Raw genomic sequence first — 24,517 nt, forward strand, 5'->3', positions numbered from 1 at the left:
GTGCAATTATGGCTCACTGTGGCCTTGACCTCCTGGGCTAAAGGGATCCTCCCACCTCAGCCTCCTGAGTAGCTGGGACCAGAGGTACATGCCAATCATACCTGGTTAAGTTGTTGTGTATCCCGGCCCGCGGGATAGTCAGAGCAGGCCCTGGAGGAGGGGGTGGGAATTTGGGGAACAAGAGACACGAGAAATGGAGACAAGACAGTGCTCTGATCAAGTCTCGTTTAATGGCGGTAATGCAATGCCTTATATACATTTGGAGAGGAAGGGGTTGGGCTAAGGCGGAAATGATCTCATTGCCGAGGGCATGGCCAGGTTAGTTTCGGTTTCTCCGGTCAGACATCATGTTGCGCTTGCGCTATTAAGTAACAATTTTCCCGGGCGCGGGAAAAGTGAGTGAAGAAGAAGCAGGAAGAGCGCCATCTTTAATGAGGTATTAGTACAGGGGAAAAAAGGCAAAGATAGGGAGAAGGTGTGGGGTGGAAATGAATATAGCTCAGGCGTTTAATCCTCAATTATTATTCGCTATGGCCGGGGCGTGCAGCTCCGGACAGGTCCCCCTTTTTATATTTTTATGATAAGAAAACCCCTCGGGAACTGCACCTGTCTTAGGTTGGGTCAACTCACCCCCACCTTCTAGGCCCGTCATGGGATAAGGCAGCAGCAAGGGCGGCCCTCCTGTCTTAGGCTCCGATGGAGATAGTGTCCTCTTACCCATCATTGACTGTCCAGTTCAGCACACAGGGGAGGTGGTCTTATTAAGGTAAATAAGACTCACCATTTTCAGTCATCTCAAGGCGATGATAATGGACCTGTATAGGTTTGGCCTGGAAGGCCTCAATTTGTTGTCTGACAAATGCCATAAGCTTATTAAGGATTATAGGCCCGAGAGTGAGGAAGAGTAGAAAAGTGAGTAAAGGACCAAGAAATGGCAGGAGATAGGGGAGAAGTCCATCGAGTCCAGTCCATAGTGGATTGGCGGCCAGGCCTTTTCTGCGCTTTTCTAGTTCTTCTTGCAAAGTTTTTATCTTATCTCTGACGATTCCGGATTTGTTGGCGTAAAAACAGCACTTTTCCTGTAAAGCCAAACATATCCCTCCCTGTTCTGCCGTTAACAAATCTAGACCTCTTCTATTTTGGAGAACTACTTCAGCTAACGAGTCTACTTGGTCTTGTAAATCTTGTATAGTACTGGATAAAGTCTGTACATCTGAGATTAATTGATTGGATAATTTAGTATATTGGGTTAGTGAGACTCCTAGGCCTGTGGCTCCTGTAGTAAAAGCAGTGGTGATTCCTAGTCCAGCCAACAAGGGAATAAATTGTATGGCTCGTTTCGGTCTATAAATAAAATGTTCAATAGCGGGGATGGGGATAGGTTCATCTCCAGGGATGATATCAATGTCGGGGAGAAGAGTGGCCAGAACACAAAGCCCTGTCCAATTTGTAGGTAGATACATATATGCCATGTTGTTTCCACAAACGAAAACCGAGCCATTTATAGCACACAAAGGGTTGGTGGCATTGATTATGGAAGTACAGTTGCCAAACACAACATAGCCTAAATCAATTTCTTTAGTGTTATTATATGATGGTGAAAAGAGGCAAGAGGAATTAGAAAACGCCATCGGTTGAACTAAGGGTGGGGGGTAATAGGACAGGAATTATTTACTAAGGATTCATTTGAGTAATTGACATAGGGCAATGAAAGGTTAGGTATGGCTAGAGGAATAGGGGGGCCCATTTTAAGACAAAGCCAACAATCGTGGGCGAGGCTTGTATTGGACATTTGAAGTAAATTGTAAGTAGCATTGAGGATATCAAAGGTTTGGGCATCGAGCCTAAAATTACCTCTAAGCTCAGGCAGGGCTAAAGGGTGATATTGAAGTTCAGGATATGGAGCTTTATGAATTTCTTCTAATTTTTTCTGGACGGTTTTAATTCTTGTAATATCTAATGGGCCTCCTCCATCAGAAATGTGAATGGGGGCAGTAGTGCTCCAACAAACAGGCTTTCCTTTTTGGCCGTTACAAGGAGATTGTACAAGTTTATTAGTGGATCCTAATACTTGTACGTCATTAATGCCTCCAGTTTGTGTTTTTAGTAACGTGGCCGTATAATATGTTCTATTGCCTGATTTGCATTGTTGATAGGAGGTATAACAGGAACTATGTACAGAAGATTGGCTACAAGGGCATTCTAGGAGCGGCCCGCTAGGTGAGGTATCTCTTGGGGTAGACTTACATTTCCATAACTGGTTTGGCATTAGGTAAGCTGTCTTGCCCGTGCAGGTCACCTGGGTGATTCTATCTGATGGAGGTTCAGATATTTGTCCCCCTCTGCAGTCACAAGGCTGGCCGTATTGTTTTCGTAATAATTCTTTTGCCTTACGAGGGTCACCAAAACCTGCATAGACTGTCACTATGTTGTATAGAGCGATTATTCTCCAAAGGAATTTCATGTTAGGCTTCATTTTCTGAAAAACAAAAAGGAAGAACTTCTCAGGGAGATTTATCTTCCCTGGACTGACAATGGTTATGATTTATTTGTCTTACCAATCTTTCAGGCAGCCATCTGGCTGCATCATTTTTTTGTGAGAAGATGCATACTGAGCCTCTTCCCCAAATTAAAACTGGATCGGGGCCATGCCATGAACTATCAAGTGGATCTTTCCATTTTACCATTGCAAACTGTTTTTGAGATTCAGGATGCCAGAAACGGTCGGCAGCCAATTTTCCATGACTGTCCAAATTTAAAAAATTAAGGATAAACAGGGCATGATTGAGTATGTTTCTGGGGGTACCCTTCACGGGGTACCAGCTCCCCCCTTTTAATTTTGTGATAATAGTTTTTAATGACAGATGAGCTCTTTCTACTATACCTTGTCCTTGGGGATTATAGGGAATGCCTGTGGTATGTTTAATTTGTAGGGTATTACAAAATTGTAAGAAGGTTTTGGATATATAACCGGGGCCATTATCTGTTTTGATTTGTTTGGGTATTCCTAAAATAGAAAAGCAGTGTAATAAATGAGCTATGACATGTTTGGTGGCCTCTCCTGTTTGGAGAGTTGCACTGATGAATCCACTATAGGTGTCTATGCATACATGGATATATTTTAGTTGACCGAATTCTAAGTGGTGAGTAACGTCCATTTGCCAAATTTCGTTGGGGATGAGTCCTCGGGGGTTAACTCCTAGATGGGGAACAGGTAAATATGTTATGCAGTTGGCGCATTGTTTAACTATTTGTCAAGCTTGTTCTCTGGTAAGTTTAAACATAAGTCTTAAGGTTTGGGTGTTTAAATGATGTAAGGCATGTGCTTTTTGCGCTTGTTGCAAATTGTCTGTAGTGACTGTGGCTATGGTTTTTGTTGCCGTGTCAGCTGTTGCGTTACCTTGTGTTAGAGGTCCCGGTAATCCTGAATGTGCTCTAATATGCCCAAGAAAAAAGGGAGTAGTCCTTTTTCGGATAAGTTGTTGACATTGTAAAAATAGGTTAGCTGTATCTGAAATATGTTTAATTTGAGACACGGTCTCTAAGAGGGGTATTGAATGAGCCAGGTAGGCGCTGTCTGTATAAATGTTAAGTGGCTGACAAGGAAAAGCTGATAGTGCTGCAATTATAGCTTGCAATTCGACCAGCTGAGCTGATGTATAAGTAGTCTGGAATTTAACGACTACATTATTGTAAGTGTAAGCGGCAAGTCCTGTGGAAGATCCATCAGTGAAAATTAGTAATGCGTCATTGAGAGGTTCTTTACTGGTAATATGGGGAAATACAAACGCATGAAGTTTACAAAATTGAATAAGTTTGTTAGGTGGGTAATGGTTGTCAATCGCGCCAGTATAAGAAGCGCAAGCAATTGGCCAGGCTTCCGTATTTTGTAACAGCCAATGGATGCGTGATTGAGTGTAGGGCTGTATAATGGTAGAGGGTTCTATTCCAAAGTATTTTCTACTGTTTTCTCTTCCCAAGATAATTAGATCAGCTATGGCATCATAATAAGGCAACAAAACCTTTTTAGGGGAGGAGGGCAGGTGTACCCACATAATGGGATTGTTCTGCCAAAATAGGCCAGTAGGGGTTATTGTTGTGTTAAAAATAAGGAATATTAATGGCTGAGAATAATCAATACCAGTAACAAATTGTGTTGCAATGGCATGTTCTACCTGTTGGAGTGTTATTAATGCTTCTTTAGTAATGGACCTGGGGGATTTTGGGTTAGAGTCTCCTTTTAATATATCGAAAAGAGGTTTTAACTCTCCTGTGGTGAGCTTTAAGTATGGTCGAAGCCAATTTATGTCTCCCAGTAATTTTTGGAAATCATTTAAAGTTTTTAAATGATCACGACGTATAACGGCCTTTTGATTAATGATTCTGGGTCCATTAATCTGGAAACCAAGATAAGTGTATGGATCTTGTAATTGTACCTTTTCTGGGGCTATCTGTAGTCCGGCTGCTGTTAACTCTTGTTTGAGTTGGGCGAAGCACTGTAAGACTTGTTCGCCAATTTCTCCTGCTATTAAAATATCATCCATATAATGTATAATATACATTTGTGCCCATGTTTTTCTGACTGGCTCTATAGCGGCAGCTACATATTTTTGACACAAGGTAGGACTATTGGCCATACCCTGAGGTAAGACTTTCCATTGATAGCGCTTCATTGGTTGTTTAAAATTTGTAGATGGAAGACTAAAGGCAAATCTTTTCTGGTCAGCAGGGTGAAGGGGAATTGTAAAAAAGCAATCTTTAAGGTAAATAACGATTTTAAAATATTTTTGAGGAATCGCAACCGGTGAAGGCAATCCTGGTTGTAAGGCACTCATAAGGATCATAGTGATATTTACTGCTCTTAAATCTTGTAAGAGTCTCCATTTACCAGACTTCTTTTTAATAACAAAAATAGGTGTATTCCAAGGGGAATTACTTTCCTCAATATGTCCTGCTGCTAGTTGTTCCTGCACTAACTGTTGGGCAGCACTTAGTTTATCATTGAGTAAAGGCCACTGATCAACCCAAACGGGCTCATCTGACTTCCAAGTAATGGGGTCAGTGCACCTTTGGGGTGCAGGTATGTCAGTGGCCTGAGCTAAAAATTTCCAAACCCCTTTTTATCAAGTTGTCCTGAAACCAGTATAGGCTGTGGGATACCGTTCTCTCCTTTTCCAAGACCTTTACCAGGGGTGTATCCTTGAGCTAACATTTGTGCAGTAACTATATCATTTGGACTACACATTATAATTTTCATTTGAGAGAGTAGATCTCGCCCCCAAAGGTTAACAGGTAGGTAAGGGATGACAAATGGCTTAATGAGGCCTGAATTGTTTTCTTTATCTGTCCATGTTAGGTATTTAGAACTTTGTTTAGGATTACTGCTTTGTCCAATTCCTCTCAAGTGAGTTAAAGTTTCTGTGGTAGACCAATGAGAGGGCCAATCTTCCTGTTTAATGATAGTTACATCAGCCCCTGTGTCTATTAGTCCAGTGAATGCCTTCCCGTCTAACCATAAGGTTAGAGAGGGTTTTTGATTTGTAATTGGTTGCACCCAATATATATCTGATGATCTGAAACCTTTTATATTTCTATTAGAGTATTGGATATTATTATCTGTTTTAACCAAAGGTAGCAGGAGTAACTGAGCTATTCTAACTCCTTGAGGGACAGTAATAATACTATCAATAGCTCTGGCCATAATTTTAATTTCTCCTTCATAATCATTATCGATAACTCCAGGGAGGACTTGTAAGCCTCTCATGGTGACACTACTTCTTCCTAAAAGTAGCCCAAAAGTGTTAGGTGGTAAGGGTCCATATATTCCGGTATTTAAGGTTTGCGGTCCCATTTCAGGTGTTAGTATTGTGTGGGAGGTGGAACTGAGGTCCAATCCTGCACTTCCTGGGGTTGCTCTACTAAGTTTTGAAATGGATTGCTGTTGCTGGCTGGAACAAAGCTGACTGCCCCATATGCTTGTTTCGGGGCCTGAGGCTGGCCCCTCATCCCGTTTCCCTGCCTGGGGGGTAAAGGATTTCCTTGAATGTCAGTTTTAGATTTACATTCGTTTGTCCAGTGCCTTCCTCTTTTACACCTTGGGCAAAGGCCTGGGATTTTTGCTTCTGGACTCTTATTTTGGTTTTCACAGCAATCTTTTGCAAAGTGTCCCCTTTTACCGCATCTAAAACATCCCCCTTTATCTTTACCTTTGTTAATGAGGAAATCTCTTACTGTTTGGCCGCTAAAAGCGGCGGCCATTGCTAGGCCTTGTTGATATGAGGGCCCAATATCTGAACAAAGGCGAATGTATCCTGTTAAATCTGTTTTCTTTCGATAAGGTCTGATTGCCGCTTGGCAGGCGGGGTTAGCATTTTCATAAGCTAACTGTTTAACATAATCTACACCCGTTTCTGCATTTCCAAAGATTCTACCTGCCGTGGTCATAAGTCTATGCACAAAGTCTGAAAATGGCTCATCGGGTCCTTGTTTAACCGCTGTGAGCGAGGCCCCTGGATCTCCTTTAACAGGAAGTTTTCTCCAGGCCTTTGTAGCAGCAGCCTGGATTTGTGAGAACAGTCCAGGGTCATATTGCATTTGGGCCTGAGTGTCTACATAATTACCTGAACCAGTTAACATATCAAAATCCCAACCGTTTCCTGCCTGTTGATTTCTTTTAGCTGTATCTCTACAATTTTCAAAGAACTCTGACTTCCAAATTAAGTGGTCTCCCCCAGAAAGAACTGCCCTGACTAAGGTATTCCAGTCTGTAGGAGTGAGCCAATTCTCAGCTACAGATTCCACTATAGCAAGAGTATATGGAGCAGTAGCCCCATACTGAGAGGCAGCAGTCTTTAACTCTTTTATAATAGTAAAATCAAATCCAGTATGATGCCTCCAAGCCTGTCCCTGTTCATCTATGGTTTCAGTGACCGGAAAAACGTCTTTGGGGGAGGAGTCTTCTCTATGTCGGCTAGCAACTAGCCCCCCTCTTGGAACATGTTGTCCAGGCCGCTGAAGTGGGCGCAAGGAACCCTCCATAGCGTCTGAGTTAGGTATTTTTTCATTTCCTGTTTTTAGCTTTTGGAGCCTAATTATCAATGATTGATGTAACTCTTCAAGTTTAATCTGTTCTTCTAGTTGAGCAATTTTTGCTTTAATTCTTCTTTGGGATCTATTGCTGCCATAACAATGGGCGCAGAAGCCTCATTATGTATCTTATTATATGGGGGTGGGTATGAAGAACAGGGAGGCAAATCAGGGTTGTGATATTTAGCCACCTCTTCCTCTAAATCATCCCAATTTATATCCGATTGATTAGGCTTATTAATTTCCTCCTCCTTTTGAAGCATCTGTAAAATTGGGTATTTTTTTGGTTTGTTTTCATGTGGTATTTCTTTATCTGTTACAGAAGGAGACTTGATTTCCTCATGATCACTTTCGAGGGAAATGAGATCTTCCTCCGTATCTTGCGGAGACTTCGTGAGGTTAGAGCGGGAGCTAACCTTTAAAATATGCTCTGTCTGAGCGACCGCAGCCATGACTTGCGGATTGGCCTCCTTCTTATCTATTAAATCTCTAATGAGGTTCCAATAAGAGAAGGCGGTTACAGGAATTTTTTCTGGCCCAAAAGTATTATAATAGTCCTGAAAACAATCCCCTACTCTACGCCATCTTTTAATATCAATAGTTCCTTCCTGTGGGAACCAAGGGCAAGTGTCTTTTACAAAATCAAAAAATTTAAACAAATCATTACCTTTAACCTTTACTCCTCGTATCTTTAAAGCCTCTTTTAATTGTCCTACATATATTTGATGTTGGCTTAATTCTTGTCCCATTTCGGACGCGTCACTTACCTTCGATTCTGACGCGGCAGGTTCCCGCGGTGATCGGAAGAGTTTGACTCCTTTTGTCTTCGTTAGCGGTCGACCGTCCTTTTGCGTCCTCTTCCTCACGGAGTCCCTCGTTTCCAGGTCCCTGTTCGGGCGCCACGTATCCCGGCCCGCGGGATAGTCAGAGCAGGCCCTGGAGGAGGGGGTGGGAATTTGGGGAACAAGAGACACAAGAAATGGAGACAAGACAGTGCTCTGATCAAGTCTCGTTTAATGGCGGTAATGCAATGCCTTATATACATTTGGAAGGGAAGGGGTTGGGCTAAGGCGGAAATGATCTCATTGCCGAGGGCGTGGCCAGGTTAGTTTCGGTTTCTCCGGTCAGACATCATGTTGCGCTTGCGCTATTAAGTAACAATTTTCCCGGGCGCGGGAAAAGTGAGTGAAGAAGAAGCAGGAAGAGCGCCATCTTTAATGAGGTATTAGTACAGGGGAAAAAAGGCAAAGATAGGGAGAAGGTGTGGGGTGGAAATGAATATAGCTCAGGCGTTTAATCCTCAATTATTATTCGCTATGGCCGGGGCGTGCAGCTCCGGACAGTTGTGGTTGGTGTTTGTTTGTTTTTTGTAGAGACAGAATTTTGTTATGCTGCCCATGCTTGAACTCCTGGCCTCAAGCAATCCTCCTACCTTGACCTCCCAAAGTGCTGGGATTATAGGTGTGAGCCACCATGCCTAACCTAAAGTTATGATTTTTGTATAACTAAAAGTTGACAGAATATCAAAGACAACTGAATTTAAGCATTATTGCACATGTCTGGATATAATGTTGATGAGCCAGCAGTGTCTAGATAAAAAATAAGATGAAGACATATATAATTTTTAAATTACAATATAGTCCATACAATTTTTCTTTCTACCTTAATTTTATCAAATCACTAATCAGGTTATTAACAAGCTTTTCTCAAACTTTGTATCATATTGCCAGTAAGTATCCAAAGGATTAAAAATAAATTCAATTTATTTAGACCATAAAAAATGTTACATATTGGGTACTTAAAAATTGCCAAGACAATAGATTTTAAAAGTTCTCATCACAAAAATATGGTAAGGATGTAAGGTGATGGATATGTTAATTAGCTTGATTTAATCATTCCACATGTATACATATATCAAAACGTCATGTGTACACTATAAATACATATAATTTTCATGTCAATTAAAAAATAAACATTGACATAAGAAAAAAGTGTATAAAATTTAAAGATCACCAAAATTTATATTAAATGTGAAAAATTAAAAATTAAAAGTTTCATATTGGTTTTCAAATGTTATCTTCTTTTTTCTATTTTGAGACAGAGTCTCACTCTGTCATCCAGGCTGCAGTGCAGTGGTGCAATCTCAGCTCACGGCAACCTCTGCCTCCCAGGTTCAAGCAATTCTCATGCGTCAGCCTCCCAAGTAGCTGGGACTACAGGTGGCGCCACCACACACCAGCTAAATACAAAAATTTGTATTTTTTGTAGAGATGAGGTTTCACCACGTTGGCCAGGCTGGTCTTGAACTCCTGGGCTCCGCCTTGGCCTTCTTTTTTTTGAGAAAACATTGATGTAATTTTCTTTTTTTCCTTTTTGAGTTCCAACCCCAAAAATATTCCAGGAAAAGATAGGGGGAGGCTGGGCTGGTTCTTCTTCAATGGGCTTTTGCCGTCAAGGAAAACAGTGGACTTGCCCCACATCCAGGCTACCCCCAGCCCACTTCTCCCCTGCTTAGCCCAGGGGGGTGGGAAGAGGAGGTGCAGGGCAGGGAGACAGTAGAGGTGGCAGGGGTAGCCGGGAGGGAGGGGCCAGGGCAGTGATGCTTTTGGGTAAGAAGTTGGGCTGAGGCTGGGGGTACTGGGGAAGAGCTGCCCATCTGCAGTTACCATTGCTCAGTGACAGAGCCTCAAAGCTTGGCCAGAGCTAAAGGTACCACATGGGTATGTGTGAAGCAGGCTAAGCGGGATGGCTGCAGCCAAGGAGCTGGGGGAGGGCAGGGCTGTTGATCTGCCAAGGTCGTCTGTAGCATGTCATGCCAGCCTGGGAGGCCCCTCTGTTGCTGCCCTGATATGCTTTTCTTCCTGCAGCTGGCTGTCTGTGAATTCCCTCTTATGCTCCTGCGCTTTCTTCATAAACCAGTTGGCATCTCCACGGTAGTACCCATCATTCTTGGTCACTGCCAAGCTGCCCAAAGCCATCAGGGTCCTCTGAACTGCTGTCATGTCTTTGCCTTCAAAGAGGTCAACAGTCTGGAACATGTCAGTCTTGGTGACCCCATAGTCCTCAGCTGCCTTCAGGAACTGAGCCACCTGCCCCATCTGCTTGAAGACCATGGAGGGCAGGTTCTCGGGCAGGTTCACTGGCGTGGAGCCATCAGGGTACAGGCTGTTTACCAGCTTGCTCAGAATCACACCATTTTTTTTTTATTATTATTATACTTTAAGTTCTAGGGTACATGTGCATAACGTGCAGGTTTGTTGCATATGTATACATGTGCCATGTTGGTGTGCTGTACCCATTAAATCATCATTTACATTAGGTATATCTCCTAATGCTATCCCTCTCCCCTCCCCCTCCCCACAATAGGACCCGGTGTGTGATGTTCCCCTTCCTGTGTCCAAGTGATCTCATTGTTCAATTCCCACCTGTGAGAGAGAACATGCGGTATTTGGTTTTCTGTTCTTGTGATAGCTTGCTGAGAATGATGGTTTCCAGCTTCATCCATGTCCCTACAAAGGACACGAACTCATCCTTTTTCATGGCTGCATAGTATTCCATGGTGTATATGTACCACATTTTCTTAATCCATTCTGTCACTGATGGACATTTGGGTTGATTCCAAGTCTTTGCTATTGTGAATAGTGCTACAGTAAACATACGTGTGCATGTGTCTTTATAGCAGCATGACTTATAATCCTTTGGGTATATCCCCAGAAATGGGACGGCTGGGTCAAATGGTATTTCTAGTTCTAGATCCCTGAGGAATCGCCACACTGTTTTCCACAATGGTTGAACTAGTTTACAGTCCCACCAACAGCGTAAAAGTGTTCCTATTTCTCCACATCCTCTCCAGCACCTGTTGTTTCCTGATTTTTTAATGATTGCCATTCTAACTGGTGTGAGATGGTATCTCATTGCAGTTTTGATTTGCATTTCTCTGATGGCAAGTGATGATGAGCATTTTTTCATGTGTCTGTTGGCTGTATGAATGTCTTCTTTTGAGAAGTGTCTGTTCATATCCTTTGCCCACTTTTCGATGGGGTTGTTTGTTTTTTTCTTATAAATTTGTTTGAGTTCTTTGTAGGTTCTGGATATTAGCCCTTTGTCAGATGAGTAGATTGCAAACATTTTCTCCCATTCTGTAGGTTGCCTGTTCACTCTGATGGTAGTTTCTTTTGCTGAATCACACCATTCTTTAGCCAGAGCTGGAAGCCCAGGCGCCCACGGTCTGGGCAGCCCACATCAGGGCCATACTGCACTATGATCCACTCCACCAGCCGTTCCTCCAGTCCCTCGTCGTACTTCTTCTCAATTCTGGACTGAGCTTCGCAGCTCATGCCATAGGAAGGACCCTTATTGGCCATGTCTGGGGAGAGAGGGCTTCCTCGGGCCTCGGGAAGGAGTGAAGACTTTGTCTGGGCTTGGACAGACCTTTTTTTTTTTTTTTTTTAAGAGATGGGGTCTCACTATGTTACCCAAGTTGGACTTAAAACTCCTGGGCTCAAGTGATCCTTTCACCTTAGCCTCCCGAGTAGCTAGGACTACAGATATGTGCCACTGTGCCCAGCTATCATATGTTATCTTTTTTCTAAAATATTCAAAATTATCTATAAAAACTCAAAGACAAAATATAAATTATAATTAACAATTACCAAATGTTAAGTAAATTTATTATAATAAAGTTTAAACTTTAATGTGATTTTTTAAAAAGCTAAGTCCTATTATGTATTTTTACGAATACAGAACTACTCACAATTCTAGAGTTCAAGGCTCATCTACGGCCAATGTCCACAATATCAGCACCTTCACACATAAAATTTAAGAGTAATATGAATTGTTTAACATTGCAAAATATTCTTCAACTGCCATGAGCCACTGTTACAAATATCATCCTAATTTATATCTCCAGAACCACATACTGGAATACAAAGAGAAACAAGAAAATGGATGCTCAGCAGCCCTGCGAAATATTACTTCAATGTGCAAGAATCTACTGCGTTTGTGCTAATTTGTCTTTTCCCTCACCTAAGAACTTATGTCACTCAAATCCTCCCCATACTCCAAAGCAGTGTCCATAACCAGCATCAACAGCCCATAACCTTCATGACATTCACACAGAATCACTTTTTGCTTCAATGGCACACGGCAAGAGATGGAGGAAAGTGTTATCTGGAGCCTGAATGGTGTTAGGTCACTACAGTGGACATTTGGATTACAAATTGTACTATGCCACTTAGTGCTGGATCTTAAATGACACTTATATTTTGAACATTTGTGATATATGCGTCCTTTAAGTAAGATCCAAAGCAGGGGCCCCTGTTGCCCAGGTCTTAAGGTGATACTCTAAACTTTAGTGAATATTTCACCCAGGATCTACTGAAATCTAAGAAAAAAAAAAAAATTCGAGCAGACTGATAACAGCTTTTCTTTTTAAAATGTATATAATGAGAGAGCTGTTAACAAAGTCAGAAGAGTTCTTGACAGAAGTAAAGATGGCTGTAGTGGGGGAGAAAAGAAAACAGGAAACCTTTCTCTACCAAGTTTCTGCAATAATTGACTAATTATAACATGGATGACTGGGAGTTTAGAACCTACTACTTGTATTTTTCAATCTTAACTTTCCCTAATATGGTAAAAACCTGGGTTCAGAAAATCATCTCGTGTCTTAATTCAAGCTTATAAAGGTATATCAGATTAAAGGCAATAAAACATATTTTATAACTAAAAATAAAACACAATATAATGAGAGAGCAGAAATCAATGTTACAAAGGCTCTGGAGAGGTAAGAAAAGTCAGATACTCAGTTCTTTCTTTGGATACTTTTATCAACCAAACTGCCTGCTGTATAAGATTACTGGCCTATAAATTAACTTTTGCAATTAAAGCAGAGAATTTTAACTTGAGGCAAACAAAACCCTATTGTTCACTAAGTTTTATCACCAACGATTACAGGACAGAGAGAACTATATCCAACACTGTATGCTTTAAAAGAAACAAAACTTGTTTTTCAATTATGGAAGTAATATATGTTCATTATAAAAAACTTTAAAAACTACAAAAATATAAAATGGTATAAAGTATGAAAGTCACCCATAATCCTAACCCTAAACTATTAACATTGTTATATTTCCCTTATTGTGTATGCTGCCTTGCCTATTTGAGATCATACTGTGAACCATGATTTTATACCATTCATTTTTCATTTAACTTTACATCATAAACATTTCTCATATTATTTTATTATTCCTAAATATCATTTGCAAAGGCTGCATAAGTCATATGCAGACTTATACTCTAATTTGCTTAACCATTCCCCTAATGTTGGAGGTTTAGGTTGATCTTTGGTTTCTTACTACTCTAATAACATTGTGATGAATATCTTTATTTATAAATCTTTATCTGCATTTCCTAATATTTCCTTAGGGTAGAACTAGACTATGGAAACCAAGAAAATACGTATTTTTTAAATACCTTGAATGTTTGTCACCAGTTTTTTCTAATAAGGTATTCTACATTATATGTCCACCAATAATGTATAAAGTGCCCTTTTCACCCTCCATTATCAGTGTATCAGGTATTCATGACTTTTTTCCAGTATTTGATAATCTGATAAATGAAAATAATTCATTGCCGTTTTGTTTTCTATTTCTCTACTAGTGAAACAGAACCTTTTTTTGCAAATATTTGTTAGTCTTTATTTGCTCTTCTGTTAATTGTCCATACATACTAATAGATACTAATATCTATTTTCTTGGTGATTCATATATATGCTTCATAAAGAAAAATATTGTCTTTTGCATCATATTTATTGTGATTACTTCCATTTTTGTGTCTTAACTTACATATTGAGTTTTTCAAGAAAGTTAAAAAATTTTTAAATAGGCATCTCAAGTTTTCCCCTTGTATTTTCTTCTTTTGATTTTAAGCTTATTCATTCATTCATTCATTCAACAAATATTCACCAAAGACTTGCTATGTGCCAGAAACTATGCAGTAACACTAAAGACACAACAGTAGATAAGACATATTTCTTGCCTTCAAAGAGTTTCTATTTGGCCAGGCAAGGTGGCTCACACCTGCAATGCCAGTGCCTCAGGAGACCAGTTCGGGAGGACTGCTGGAGACCAAGAGTTTGAGACCAGCCTGGCCAACATGGCAAGAACCTCCCTCCATAAATAAAAAATTTAAAATTAAATAGGCAAGGTGGTGCATGCCAGTAGTCCCAGCTACTCAGGAGGCTGAGGCAGGAGGATCGCTTGACCCCAAAAGTGCAGTGGCATGATCTTGGCTCACTGCAACCTCCGCCTCCTGGGTTCAAGTGATTCTCCTGCCTCAGCCTCTCGAGTAGCTGGTAGTATAGGCACATACTACCATACGTGGCTAATATTTGCAATTTTTAGTAGAGACGAAGTTTCACCATGTTGGTCAAGTTGGTCTCAAACTTGGGACCTCAGGTGATCTGCCCTCCTCAGCCTCCCAAAGTGCTAGGATTACAGGCATCAGCCACCTATTTTCTATATTTTCTTGTATTGTCTACTAAAATATTTTTGAGTCTGTCTTCTCAAATTCTTTTGCCTGGAATTTATTGTAGTATACACTACAAAACTAAATTAATATTTTTTCTAAGCAGCTAGTTAACTATTCTGGCAATATTTACTTAATAATTCATTCCTTCCCCAGAAATCCTTACTGCTGGCGGGGAATGGTGGCTCACGCCTGTAATCCCAGCATTTTGAGAGGCCGAGGCGGGCAGATCACTTGAGGCCAGGAGTTCGAGACCAGCCTGGGCAGCATGACAAAACCCCATCTCTACAAAAAATACAAAAATTAGCTGGGTATGGTAGCACATACCTGTAGTCCCAGCTACTTGGGAGGCTGAGGCAGGAGAACTGCTTGAACCCGGGAGACGGAGGTTGCAGTGAGCCAAGATCATGCTATTGCACTCCAGCCTGAGTGACAGAGTGAGACCCAATCTCAAAAAAAAAAAAAAAAAAGCAATCCTCACTGCTTTCATATATTAACATGTTATATATACCAGGGTCTATTTCTGTCTATTCCATTCCTTGATCTGTCTGCTAATTCTTGGCCGAGCATTACATTGATTTAATTATTCACACTTTATAATATTTTAAAATATTTGGTGTTGTTAGTCATGCTTTTCATTTTAATTATTCCATTTTTCAAAGCTATTTGCACTTACGAATCTTTTATAGGTAATTTTTTATAACCCCTCTTGGGATTTTCATTGGAATTGAATTATAAATACAATTTAACTTGGGAAGAAACAAAACCTTTATAATATTCAGTCTTTCCATCTAAACATTCCTTTTTTCCATTTCATCTTTCTTGAAGGCATTAATGTATTCCTGGTGATTCCAGAGAAAGCAGAAGTATTAATTAGTAGGCTTCCATTTATATATATACCATAGTTCCTAAGCACACCCAACCTTGATGACAAAGCAGTGTCTTTGAAAAGGAAAACAAATAAATGGACATTGTGTTAGCCCCTCATCATTTGTTTACACCAGATTATAACAACTTTCTATGTGTACCTAGGTGAGCAAAAATGTTAACAAGAGTGGACCTTCCATCTCAGAACACAGATTTACACCAAACATCCCCTTACAAGTTTTTTAAAAAACGACTCTGGTTTTGTCATTTCTTAATTTTCCACTCATTACAGACTTTCTTTGGAATAATAAACAATAAATTCTGTTATTAACTCAAATTATATGTTTCTACTAAGGGAAATTCTAAACAATAACAACAACAGTAACAACTACTAACTATTGAATATCTACTATGTTCTATCATTAATCTTCAAAATAATCCTGCAGGATAGGTGGCTATATTCACCTCACAGGAAAGGAATCAAAAGCTTAGAAAGCAGAGGAGCAAATCCTTTCCTGCTCTGCGTTCAGCCACCCCCGCAATGCTTTAGGCTCCTTTTTTTTATTTGTAACACTTTGGGAAGTTATTAAAGGAAGATCTATTACTTCCTCCTTTTGGGGCAGAACTGGATGGCAAAAAATAAAATTAAATTAAAATTAAAAAGGTTAGAGAGAAGCTCAAGATCACCCAGCTAGGTAATGCTGAAGAATCCAAATTCAGACCTAGCTCTCTCCCACTCAAGCTGACTCTCAAAATCTTCATCATCATCACAAATAACTAAAATGATCTCTTAACATCCACCAAATCTGTGGCACCACTAGCTTTTGCCAATATTCTATGTACGGAAAATGTACTTTTCAATAGCCCTACAATCTTCCAAAGTTTGCTGCTCTCTGTATTTTAAATACAAACAGGTAAATAAGTAATGGGACACTGCTAAAAGCTGACTGGGGAAAGAAATACAAGCCACTAAACTGCTTTGACAGTAACTGCTCTTCAAGTTCTTACAGAGGAGGAGATTGGCTTCACGTCCGTAGTACACATCCTGCTCCTACTCTGCCTGCAAGTCCACACAGCCAGTGACCTGGCAGGATTCTATAAAACACAGATACACAATGTCAATGTTGTTGACTACCTGGACATTTTGACTTTCTTTTGGGTAGTTGGATGTATTTGGGTAGGGAAACAGAATTGAATCACATGGCTTGGTACTAAAATGTGGGGCTCTATCACTGAGTCCTTGGCTTAGGAAATGTAATATTTGAAAATGTTGTGTGCTCATCCACTAGACCATGCCACAAATATTTTCAACTACACTCAATTTTCTACAACCTTGTTTTCAAAAGTCTTCAAACACTCATTATAAGAAAATATTTCTTATATTTAATATAAATCTTACTTTTTGAGTCTTTTATAATGATGAGAAATAGGCCCCTTACAATAATAATTTTTCAAATACAGGAAAAGCGCTTTTTAGTCCCCACTTTCATCTATAGTCTATAAGCAGCTCAGCTGCTGTCAGCTCCGAAGTAGTTGATAAAAATCTTATATTTATAATACATACTTGCCCAGAAACTTGGGGTTAATTTCCATTTTAGAAGTGTTTTTATTAATCTTATAAATTACTGCAAAATCTGGAATAGCACCATCTCTTTTTTTAAACTTTTAAGTTCAGGGGTACAAGTGCAGGTTTGTTACATAGGTAAACTGGTGTCATGGGGATTTGTTGTACAGATTATTTCATCACCCAGATATTAAGCCTAGTACCCATTAGTTATTTTTCCTGATCCTGTCCCTGCTCCTACCTACTACCCTCCGAAAGGCCCCAGTGTGTGTTGTTGCCCTCTATGTGTCCATCCCTTAACTAACAGTAAATGCAGTAAATGCTCTAAGAACCATCATTAATGTTTACTAATAATTTTCCAGGAATATTTATGTTAAATGTCTGATTTTGGCAATGCTAATTTTTAAAGTATATATATATGCCAGAAAATGTCACAGATTTTCAAGATGCACTCTTATTATCATCTCTACAAGATGACTGAAAGTGACATTTTGAAAATATCTTTTAAACAGCTCCACCTAATGTCACTGCTGCTGAGATTTCTGACTCCTCCCTTCCGGCTCTTCAGTGGCCTTCAGTGCCCACTGGATTCCAAAGCTCACTCCTCTGTGCAATGATTCCAACTGCAGGGATCAGTGTCTGAAATGAAGCTACAGATTGTCTAGTGGATAAATAATCCAAGAAAGAATGGGAGATGTTATGACTTTTTGAGAAGAGGCTAACATGTCATAAACTTTAAAAAATAATAATAATAGAAATGAAGAAAGAAAACAACAGAAGATGAAAAGAATAGCAAAAAAGCTGGAAATTTCCGACAGGTAAGAAAATGGGAAACAAACCTCTAAAATGCTTAAGAAAAATATTGCAAATGTGTTTATCCAATGTGTATTTCATGTTAGAATAATCCAGTTTTAAAAATAAGTGAGGATCATTAAAAATTGGAAATATAGTGCTTTTAGGCTAAACTGTACTAGATGCCTTTTTACGTATATGATTTGGAAAAAACCCTACAGTTGTAGAATGCACTACTGTAAGAAAATTATAAAAAGAAATCACCAAAAGCTAGTATTGGCACAATGGGGTTTTAATTACTTTTGTTTATCTTTTAGTAAATAATCTTAAAAATCTGGTATACTTATTTTCACTGGCAGAGTTGAGATCTCCTTTCTTAATGCACTTAATGTTTTATTATTTTAAAGAACTGAAAACCCCCACATTCCTAAAATGATAAGTTCGGTTATTAACCTTCAAAGAAAATCAAAGTCAATTTAGACAAGCTGTGTTGGCTTGTTTTTAAAAGAGTAGCTTTGAGAAGCGTGTATATTTTCCACTACCACTTTATATGGGTTCAGGCAATGGTCAAATTCGAGGAAAAAAAAAAAAAACATATAAATCATTTTCAGCAGAGAAAATCAAAGTACATGTAATAAAAGAATGGTTGGGTCAAATGTAATCCTCAAGTCCTAAAAGACAGCACACACTTCTGCAATAGATAGATACGAAATTTGATGTTTGGAATAGGTGAATAGTTGAATAACTTAAGGAGGTTTGCATGATGTTGAATAACCAGGCCAATTATACTTTTTAATAACGCTATAAGAGATTAGGCATTTGTTTCTTGATGCTTAGTGTGGTTACTTAATGTAGTACTTTGTTCTTAGGGTAAGCTCTAAGATGTACCTTTACAGAGATTCTAGTCTATTTGTTTTCATGGAACACAAATGATTAATTTGACTGATTTTTTTAAAAAGTGAAATGACCAAATAAACTAGAAATATTGTTTTGTATATGATTTAGGAAGTAGACGTCTGTTCCTGGCTCTGCAGCTAACTACACAACCATGAGCCAGTCCACTAGATCGTAGTTTCCATGTTTGTAAATCAGAAATAAAGTATCATTCCTATCTAGAGTACAGGGCTACTGTAGAGATCAAGTAAGATAGCAAGCCTTGTCAGCACATGAATTATTGTTGAATTAATCAATGAACAATGCAGTGCTTTAAAAATCATTAAGCCCTGAAGAGTATGAGACATTATCTGTATCAGCACAACCACAGAATCTGTATTCTTAGAGATTTAAGAAAAAGGAGAGAGAATTCTATGAGAGATGCTCACAGTGTGGTCCTACCCTATTTTGGGATCCTCACATATATACTCGGGGTTGGGAGATGTACAAAACTTTACCCAAAGCCATAAACTCTCTGAAGTTACATAACAGAATTTTGTTCACATAAAACAAATAGAAAATGTTCTACTTCTTTGCTTTTAAAATTAAGAACAGGAAATACAGAACTTGTTATAAGAACTATAAAACAGGAGGCAATAGAAAATCATGGAAAGAACACAGAACTCTCTGGAAGCCAGAAGACTTGGGCTCTGGTCCCTGTTCTACTAATATTTAACTGCAATGCTGCAATATCTGCCAAATGGAAGGAATATATTAGCGGACCTTTATAGTCTCTTTCAGATCAAAGCACCATAGCCCCAAATGAAATAGAACAAATAATGTAAAATACAATTTTTCTATGCTATGGACAATTAAGGGAAAGGGGGAAAACAAGAGTAGAGAATAAAACAGATGGACAGAAAGAGAGGAAGAGAATAAATGGTAATGAAAAAAACAGACCAAAAGGCAGACACACACAAACTCTACCCCCAGTTGCCTCCCCCTCAAAAAAAGAATTATATGACTAAAGAGACAGAAGAAAGATACACACTAACAAAATGACACTCAGATGCAGAAATAAATACGCACATAAAAACTTTGGTGTAATTATGCTCTTATTTTGTTCATCTTAAAACTTTAAACACAAAACTACCCAAAAAAATTAACATAATGTTGTACTTTTACATTAAAAGGCATAAACTGAATTAGTTCAAAGCAGGTGCCTCATGAGCTAGATACAATCAAGTTGAAGGTTTAGGATTAATTGCTGCCATATGCTACTAATATTTTTTAGCAAAATGTCGCTTGATAATTTGAGATCTCACTTCCATGGGTCAATTCCAACCAAACAAGCCAAAGATGAACTCTCCTAAAATAGAAATGTATCCCAAGAATTTTTTTATGAACCAGGGCTTAGTATTTTGCTTCCAGATAGGCAGGATTTAAATATTTTAACTTAATAGTTACCAAGTATGTAAAGTGTAAATCCCACATTGCCATTTAAAGTCTGTATTTGGGCATTTTCCTATTTAATCTTCTCTGTATGGTGTAGAGGGTGCTGGATAATGTAACTCCAGCACTCTCCTTTGATTCCCTCCTAAGATGAGGCCCTTCAGACCTACAGGCTTTTCTGAGCTCCAAACTGAGATAATCCCCATTCACTATGAAGTCAGCCCAGATTGACAAGAATAGGCAACACAAGGGCTCCCGATGTTTATTCTCATCTCTATCTGCTAGGAACCCTGCAAAATTATATGAGTTTTCATATCTGTAAAGAGAAAACCTGCAAGATTCATAGGAAGCTTTTCTTTCTTGTAGATAATAAGAGTTGGAAGAAAAAACACACAAGACTTTGCTGGGTTTGTTTGGTTTTAGCTAACTCCTTGGACTTTTGTGTACTTTGGTTTTTCCCTCTATGAAATGGAACTATAACAATCCCACTCCTCCCTAACACAACTGGTGATGGAGAAATAAACAGCATAGCAGATATGAAAGCACTTATAGCTCTTTGGAGGATGAGGGTTGGATCAGTTCAGTCCAAGTGTCTGAGACATTCAACAAGAATAACAACAACGATAAAGAGCACTTGGGTTTGAACAGGATTTAACAGTTTATACAATTTTTTTAATTTTTAAAAAACTTTCAAGTTCAGGGGCACATGTGCAGTTTGTTATATAGGTAAACTGCATGTTGGTCAGGTGCAGTGGCTCACGCCTATAATCTCAGCACTTTGGGAGGCCAAGGTGGGCAGATCACAAGGTCAGGAGATGGAGACCATCCTGGCCAACATGGTGAGACCCCTGTCTCTACTAAAATACAAAAAAAAATTAGCTGGGTGTGGTGGTGCGTGCCTGTAGTCCCAGCTACTTGGGAGGCTGAGGCAGGGGAATCACTTGAACCCAGGAGGCGGAGGTTGCAGTGAGCCAAGATTATGCCACTGTACTCCAGCCTGGTGACAGAGCAAGACTCCGTCTCAAAAACAAAAAACAAACAACAAAAAAAAGTAAATTGCATGTCATGAGGGTTTGGTGTATGGATTATTTCATCACCCAGGTAACAAGCATACTACCCGATAGGTCATTTTTCAATCCTCTCAAAATGTTTTAAATATATTATTTCATTGGCCTTTATAACAAGGTATGAAGTAGGGAGGCTATTTTTTATTTCATTGGACAGATAGAGAAATTGAGGCCAAGAGGAGAGTGCCTTGCCCAAGATCAAACGGCTAGTAAACAACAGGACACGTCTCCTGACATGAAATATAGTGCTCATTCTAGTTTACCAAACTACATATGCAGTTCATGCCTATTTCTTTTCATTCCTATCCTCCTTCAAGTGAGGCTTGCTTCGCAGGAGGCCTCTAATTAGAAATCAAAGCTTTCTATCTCTCATGTATAGTTCTAATCTATCAACTGTATAGAGAGCTTAAATTTGACTTGAAATTCTCCTTTGGTCAATATCTGTGAACTCTGGGTCTCATGAGTCATCCAGGCCTTAAACTTTCCTTTTGAATACCATTATTTGTAAATTTTGCTATTTCACATATTACCACATAGTGTCTGTTAAAGCAAACTAAATATAGCTTGAGAAGGACTCCGTACTTCTACATTTGAGTCCCTGTGGATGAACTGTAACCTAGCTTAATAGGCAGACAAGATTGAAAACCTAACTTAGGAGTATGCGCCTGTAACAATAGCTGAGTCTTGGCCAGTCCCAGTGGTCATACTTCAACCACTCATAGACTGCTAAGCATTCAAACTGTGTTCAAAGAAGGTAAACGTCAACCTGTAACCAATCCAGCTGTTTCTGTACCTCACCTCCAATTTCTGGACATCATTTCCCTTTTTTTTAATCTGTAAGTTTGTTCTGACCACAAGGCATCCCTGGAGTCTCTCTGAATCTGCTGTGATTCTGGGGGCTGCCCAATTCACAAATCGTTCATTGCTCAGTTAAACTCCTTCAAATTTAATTCAGCTGAAGTTTTTCTTTTAACACATCTGAGCCACAGATCAGTTCCTTGGATCCTCCCTCCTCGGCCTCCCAAGTAGCTAGGACTACAGGTGCACACCACCATGCCCAGTTAATCTGTGGTATTTTTATGCTGTTACTCATTGTGTTTTTCATTGTTGAAACCATGACAGACCTAAGTATTCTTAAGGTGATTTCTTTCCAATAAGAAACTGTTAAGCCTTAGATCTCAGAGGGAATGTGAGAACAGGCCATCATAATTTCAAATAGCAAACAAAATTGCATTCCCTTTCATTCCTATTGCTCAGTTCCCTTTATCAACATTATTTATGTTGTTTTCCTCAAACTCCTAAAGAATAAACCAAGATGAGGTTTTTTTCCCCCTTTGCTGTCTTTCCAAGTTTTCTCTTTGGGCCAGAAATCCCAGCACTTTGAATGGCAAGGAATCCTTCAAGCCTGTTGTACATCGTGGTATGAATAATTCTACTGAATATAACCACCCTAAACTATGCTGAGCCATAGAATCAGAGCCTGCTTTTCCTCTGGAAGTTAGAAGAAGGGATCTGCAGGAAGGAAGAACTGGAGGAATGCTTTTTTTTTTTTTTTTTTTTTTTGTTGAGGCGGAGTCTCGCTCTGTCACCCAGGCTGGAGTGCAATGGCCGGATCTCAGCTCACTGCAAGCTCCGCCTGCCGGGTTTACGCCATTCTCCTGCCTCAGCCTCCCGAGTAGCTGGGACTACAGGCGCCCGCCACCTCGCCCGGCTAGTTTTTTTTGTATTTTTTAGTAGAGACGGGGTTTCACCGTGTTAACCAGGATGGTCTCGATCTCCTGACCTCGTGATCCGCCCGTCTCGGCCTCCCAAAGTGCTGGGATTACAGGCTTGAGCCACCGCGCCCGGCCTGAAATGCTTTTTAAATGAAGTTAATTCTGGGTAATAGCTCACTAGACACTGGCTGCCTTCCTTGCCTTGATCTCCAAAATCTGAGCAATGTACCCAGAAACTGCCTATGGCTTCAATCCCAGAGAGTGGAAGAAGTGAAAAGAAGAGAAGGCATATGCTATTCCATAGCAGACATGTTCTGTAATTCTGGCTCCCAAACTAAAGGCTGTAGACTGTCTCTGGGCAGTAGAGCTGACAAATTTTATTCAACATACATACACTGAGTACCTACTATGTGCTCTATGTTGGGGCTGAGGGACAAATTCAGATGTGTGTTCTCACTTAATCTTCACAACTACTCAGATAGATAGATATTATCTATCCCTGTTTTACAGATAAGAAAACTGAGGAGGAAGGGTAACTGACCTACATCAAATTCAGACAGATACCAAGAAGTGACGCTCCAACTGGAACCTGTCTTAGTCCACGTGTGATGCTTTAACAAAATAACACAGACAAAATATCACAGAGTTATAAACAATAGAAATTTATTTCTCACAGTTTTGGAGGCTAGGAAGTCCAAGATCAAGGTGCCAACAGGTTCAGTGTCTGGTGAGGGCTCTTCTCTTCCAGAATGGCACCTTGTTGCTGTGTCCTCACATGGCAGAAGGGACAGAAGAGGCGAACTCACTTAGGGCCTCCTAATCCATTCATGAGGGCAGAGCCCTCACGGCCTAGTCACCTCCTAAAGGCCCTACCTCTTAATACTGCTGCACTGGGGATTAAGTTTCAACATGAATTTTGGAGGGAACACAAACATTCAAACAAACCATAACAGAATCCAACTTCAAACACAGTACTCAGGCCTCCACAACACAATCCCTATCCTCCTGACTTTTTATAGTCCATTGAAGCAAGTGGGTGCACAGTCAGGTGACCCTAAAAAAATATAGAAGTTGGCCAGGTGCGGTGGCTCACGCCTGTAATCCCAGTACTTTGGAGGCTGAGGTGGGCAGATCACGAGGTCAGGAGATCGAGACCATCCTGGCTAACATGGTGAAACCCTGCCTCTACTAAAGATACAAAAAATTAGCTGGGCATAGTGGCACGCACCTGTAGTCCCAGTCTCCTGTAGTCCCCATCTCCTGCCTCGGGAGGCTGAGGCAGGAGAATCGCTTGAACCTGGGAGGTGGAGGTTGCAGTGAGCAGAGATCACACCACTGTACTCCAGCCTGGGTGACGGAGCAAGACTCTGTGTCGAAAAAGAAAAAAAAGAAAAACAGAAGTTGATAGGGATAGAAACACATTTGGCTGCTTCTATAGTTAACAAGATGCTGTTACCTTCCTTGCCTCATGAGCTCTAAAGACTAAACTAGCGGGACAAAGAAAGCACCTGAGATGAGATGAGAGGAGAGTAAAGGTACAGAGCGATCCCCTGGATATTTGTTCTCTGTCCTCTCAG

At 40.0% G+C, this 24,517-nt stretch overlaps 1 protein-coding gene and 1 pseudogene across 18 annotated transcripts in view; both read right to left on the reverse strand.

Annotated features, from left to right (window-relative positions):
- Positions 1 to 211: 211 nt before the first annotated feature.
- LOC106998958 (uncharacterized) overlaps positions 212 to 24,517 on the reverse strand; it is a 113,189-nt gene continuing 88,883 nt past the window's right edge. For 10 of the 18 annotated variants that reach the window (XM_078005255.1, XM_078005268.1, XM_078005251.1 and 7 more), the window contains 3 exons: positions 24,169 to 24,307; positions 7,854 to 8,022; positions 212 to 2,479 (listed from right to left, as the gene is read on the reverse strand). In XM_078005255.1, coding sequence (XP_077861381.1) covers positions 1,640 to 2,479; positions 7,854 to 8,022; positions 24,169 to 24,307 — 1,148 coding nt within the window. In that variant the 3' untranslated portion in view covers positions 212 to 1,639. The remainder of the gene's footprint in view (positions 2,480 to 7,853; positions 8,023 to 24,168; positions 24,308 to 24,517) is intronic. The other 8 variants (XM_078005264.1, XM_078005258.1, XM_078005267.1 and 5 more) reach the window with 1 other exon arrangement.
- On the reverse strand, positions 9,808 to 11,467 carry LOC716242 (transgelin-like; annotated as a pseudogene).

Source organism: Macaca mulatta, chromosome 6, assembly GCF_049350105.2.
Source record: "Macaca mulatta isolate MMU2019108-1 chromosome 6, T2T-MMU8v2.0, whole genome shotgun sequence".
NCBI classification, from domain to species: domain Eukaryota; kingdom Metazoa; phylum Chordata; class Mammalia; order Primates; family Cercopithecidae; genus Macaca; species Macaca mulatta.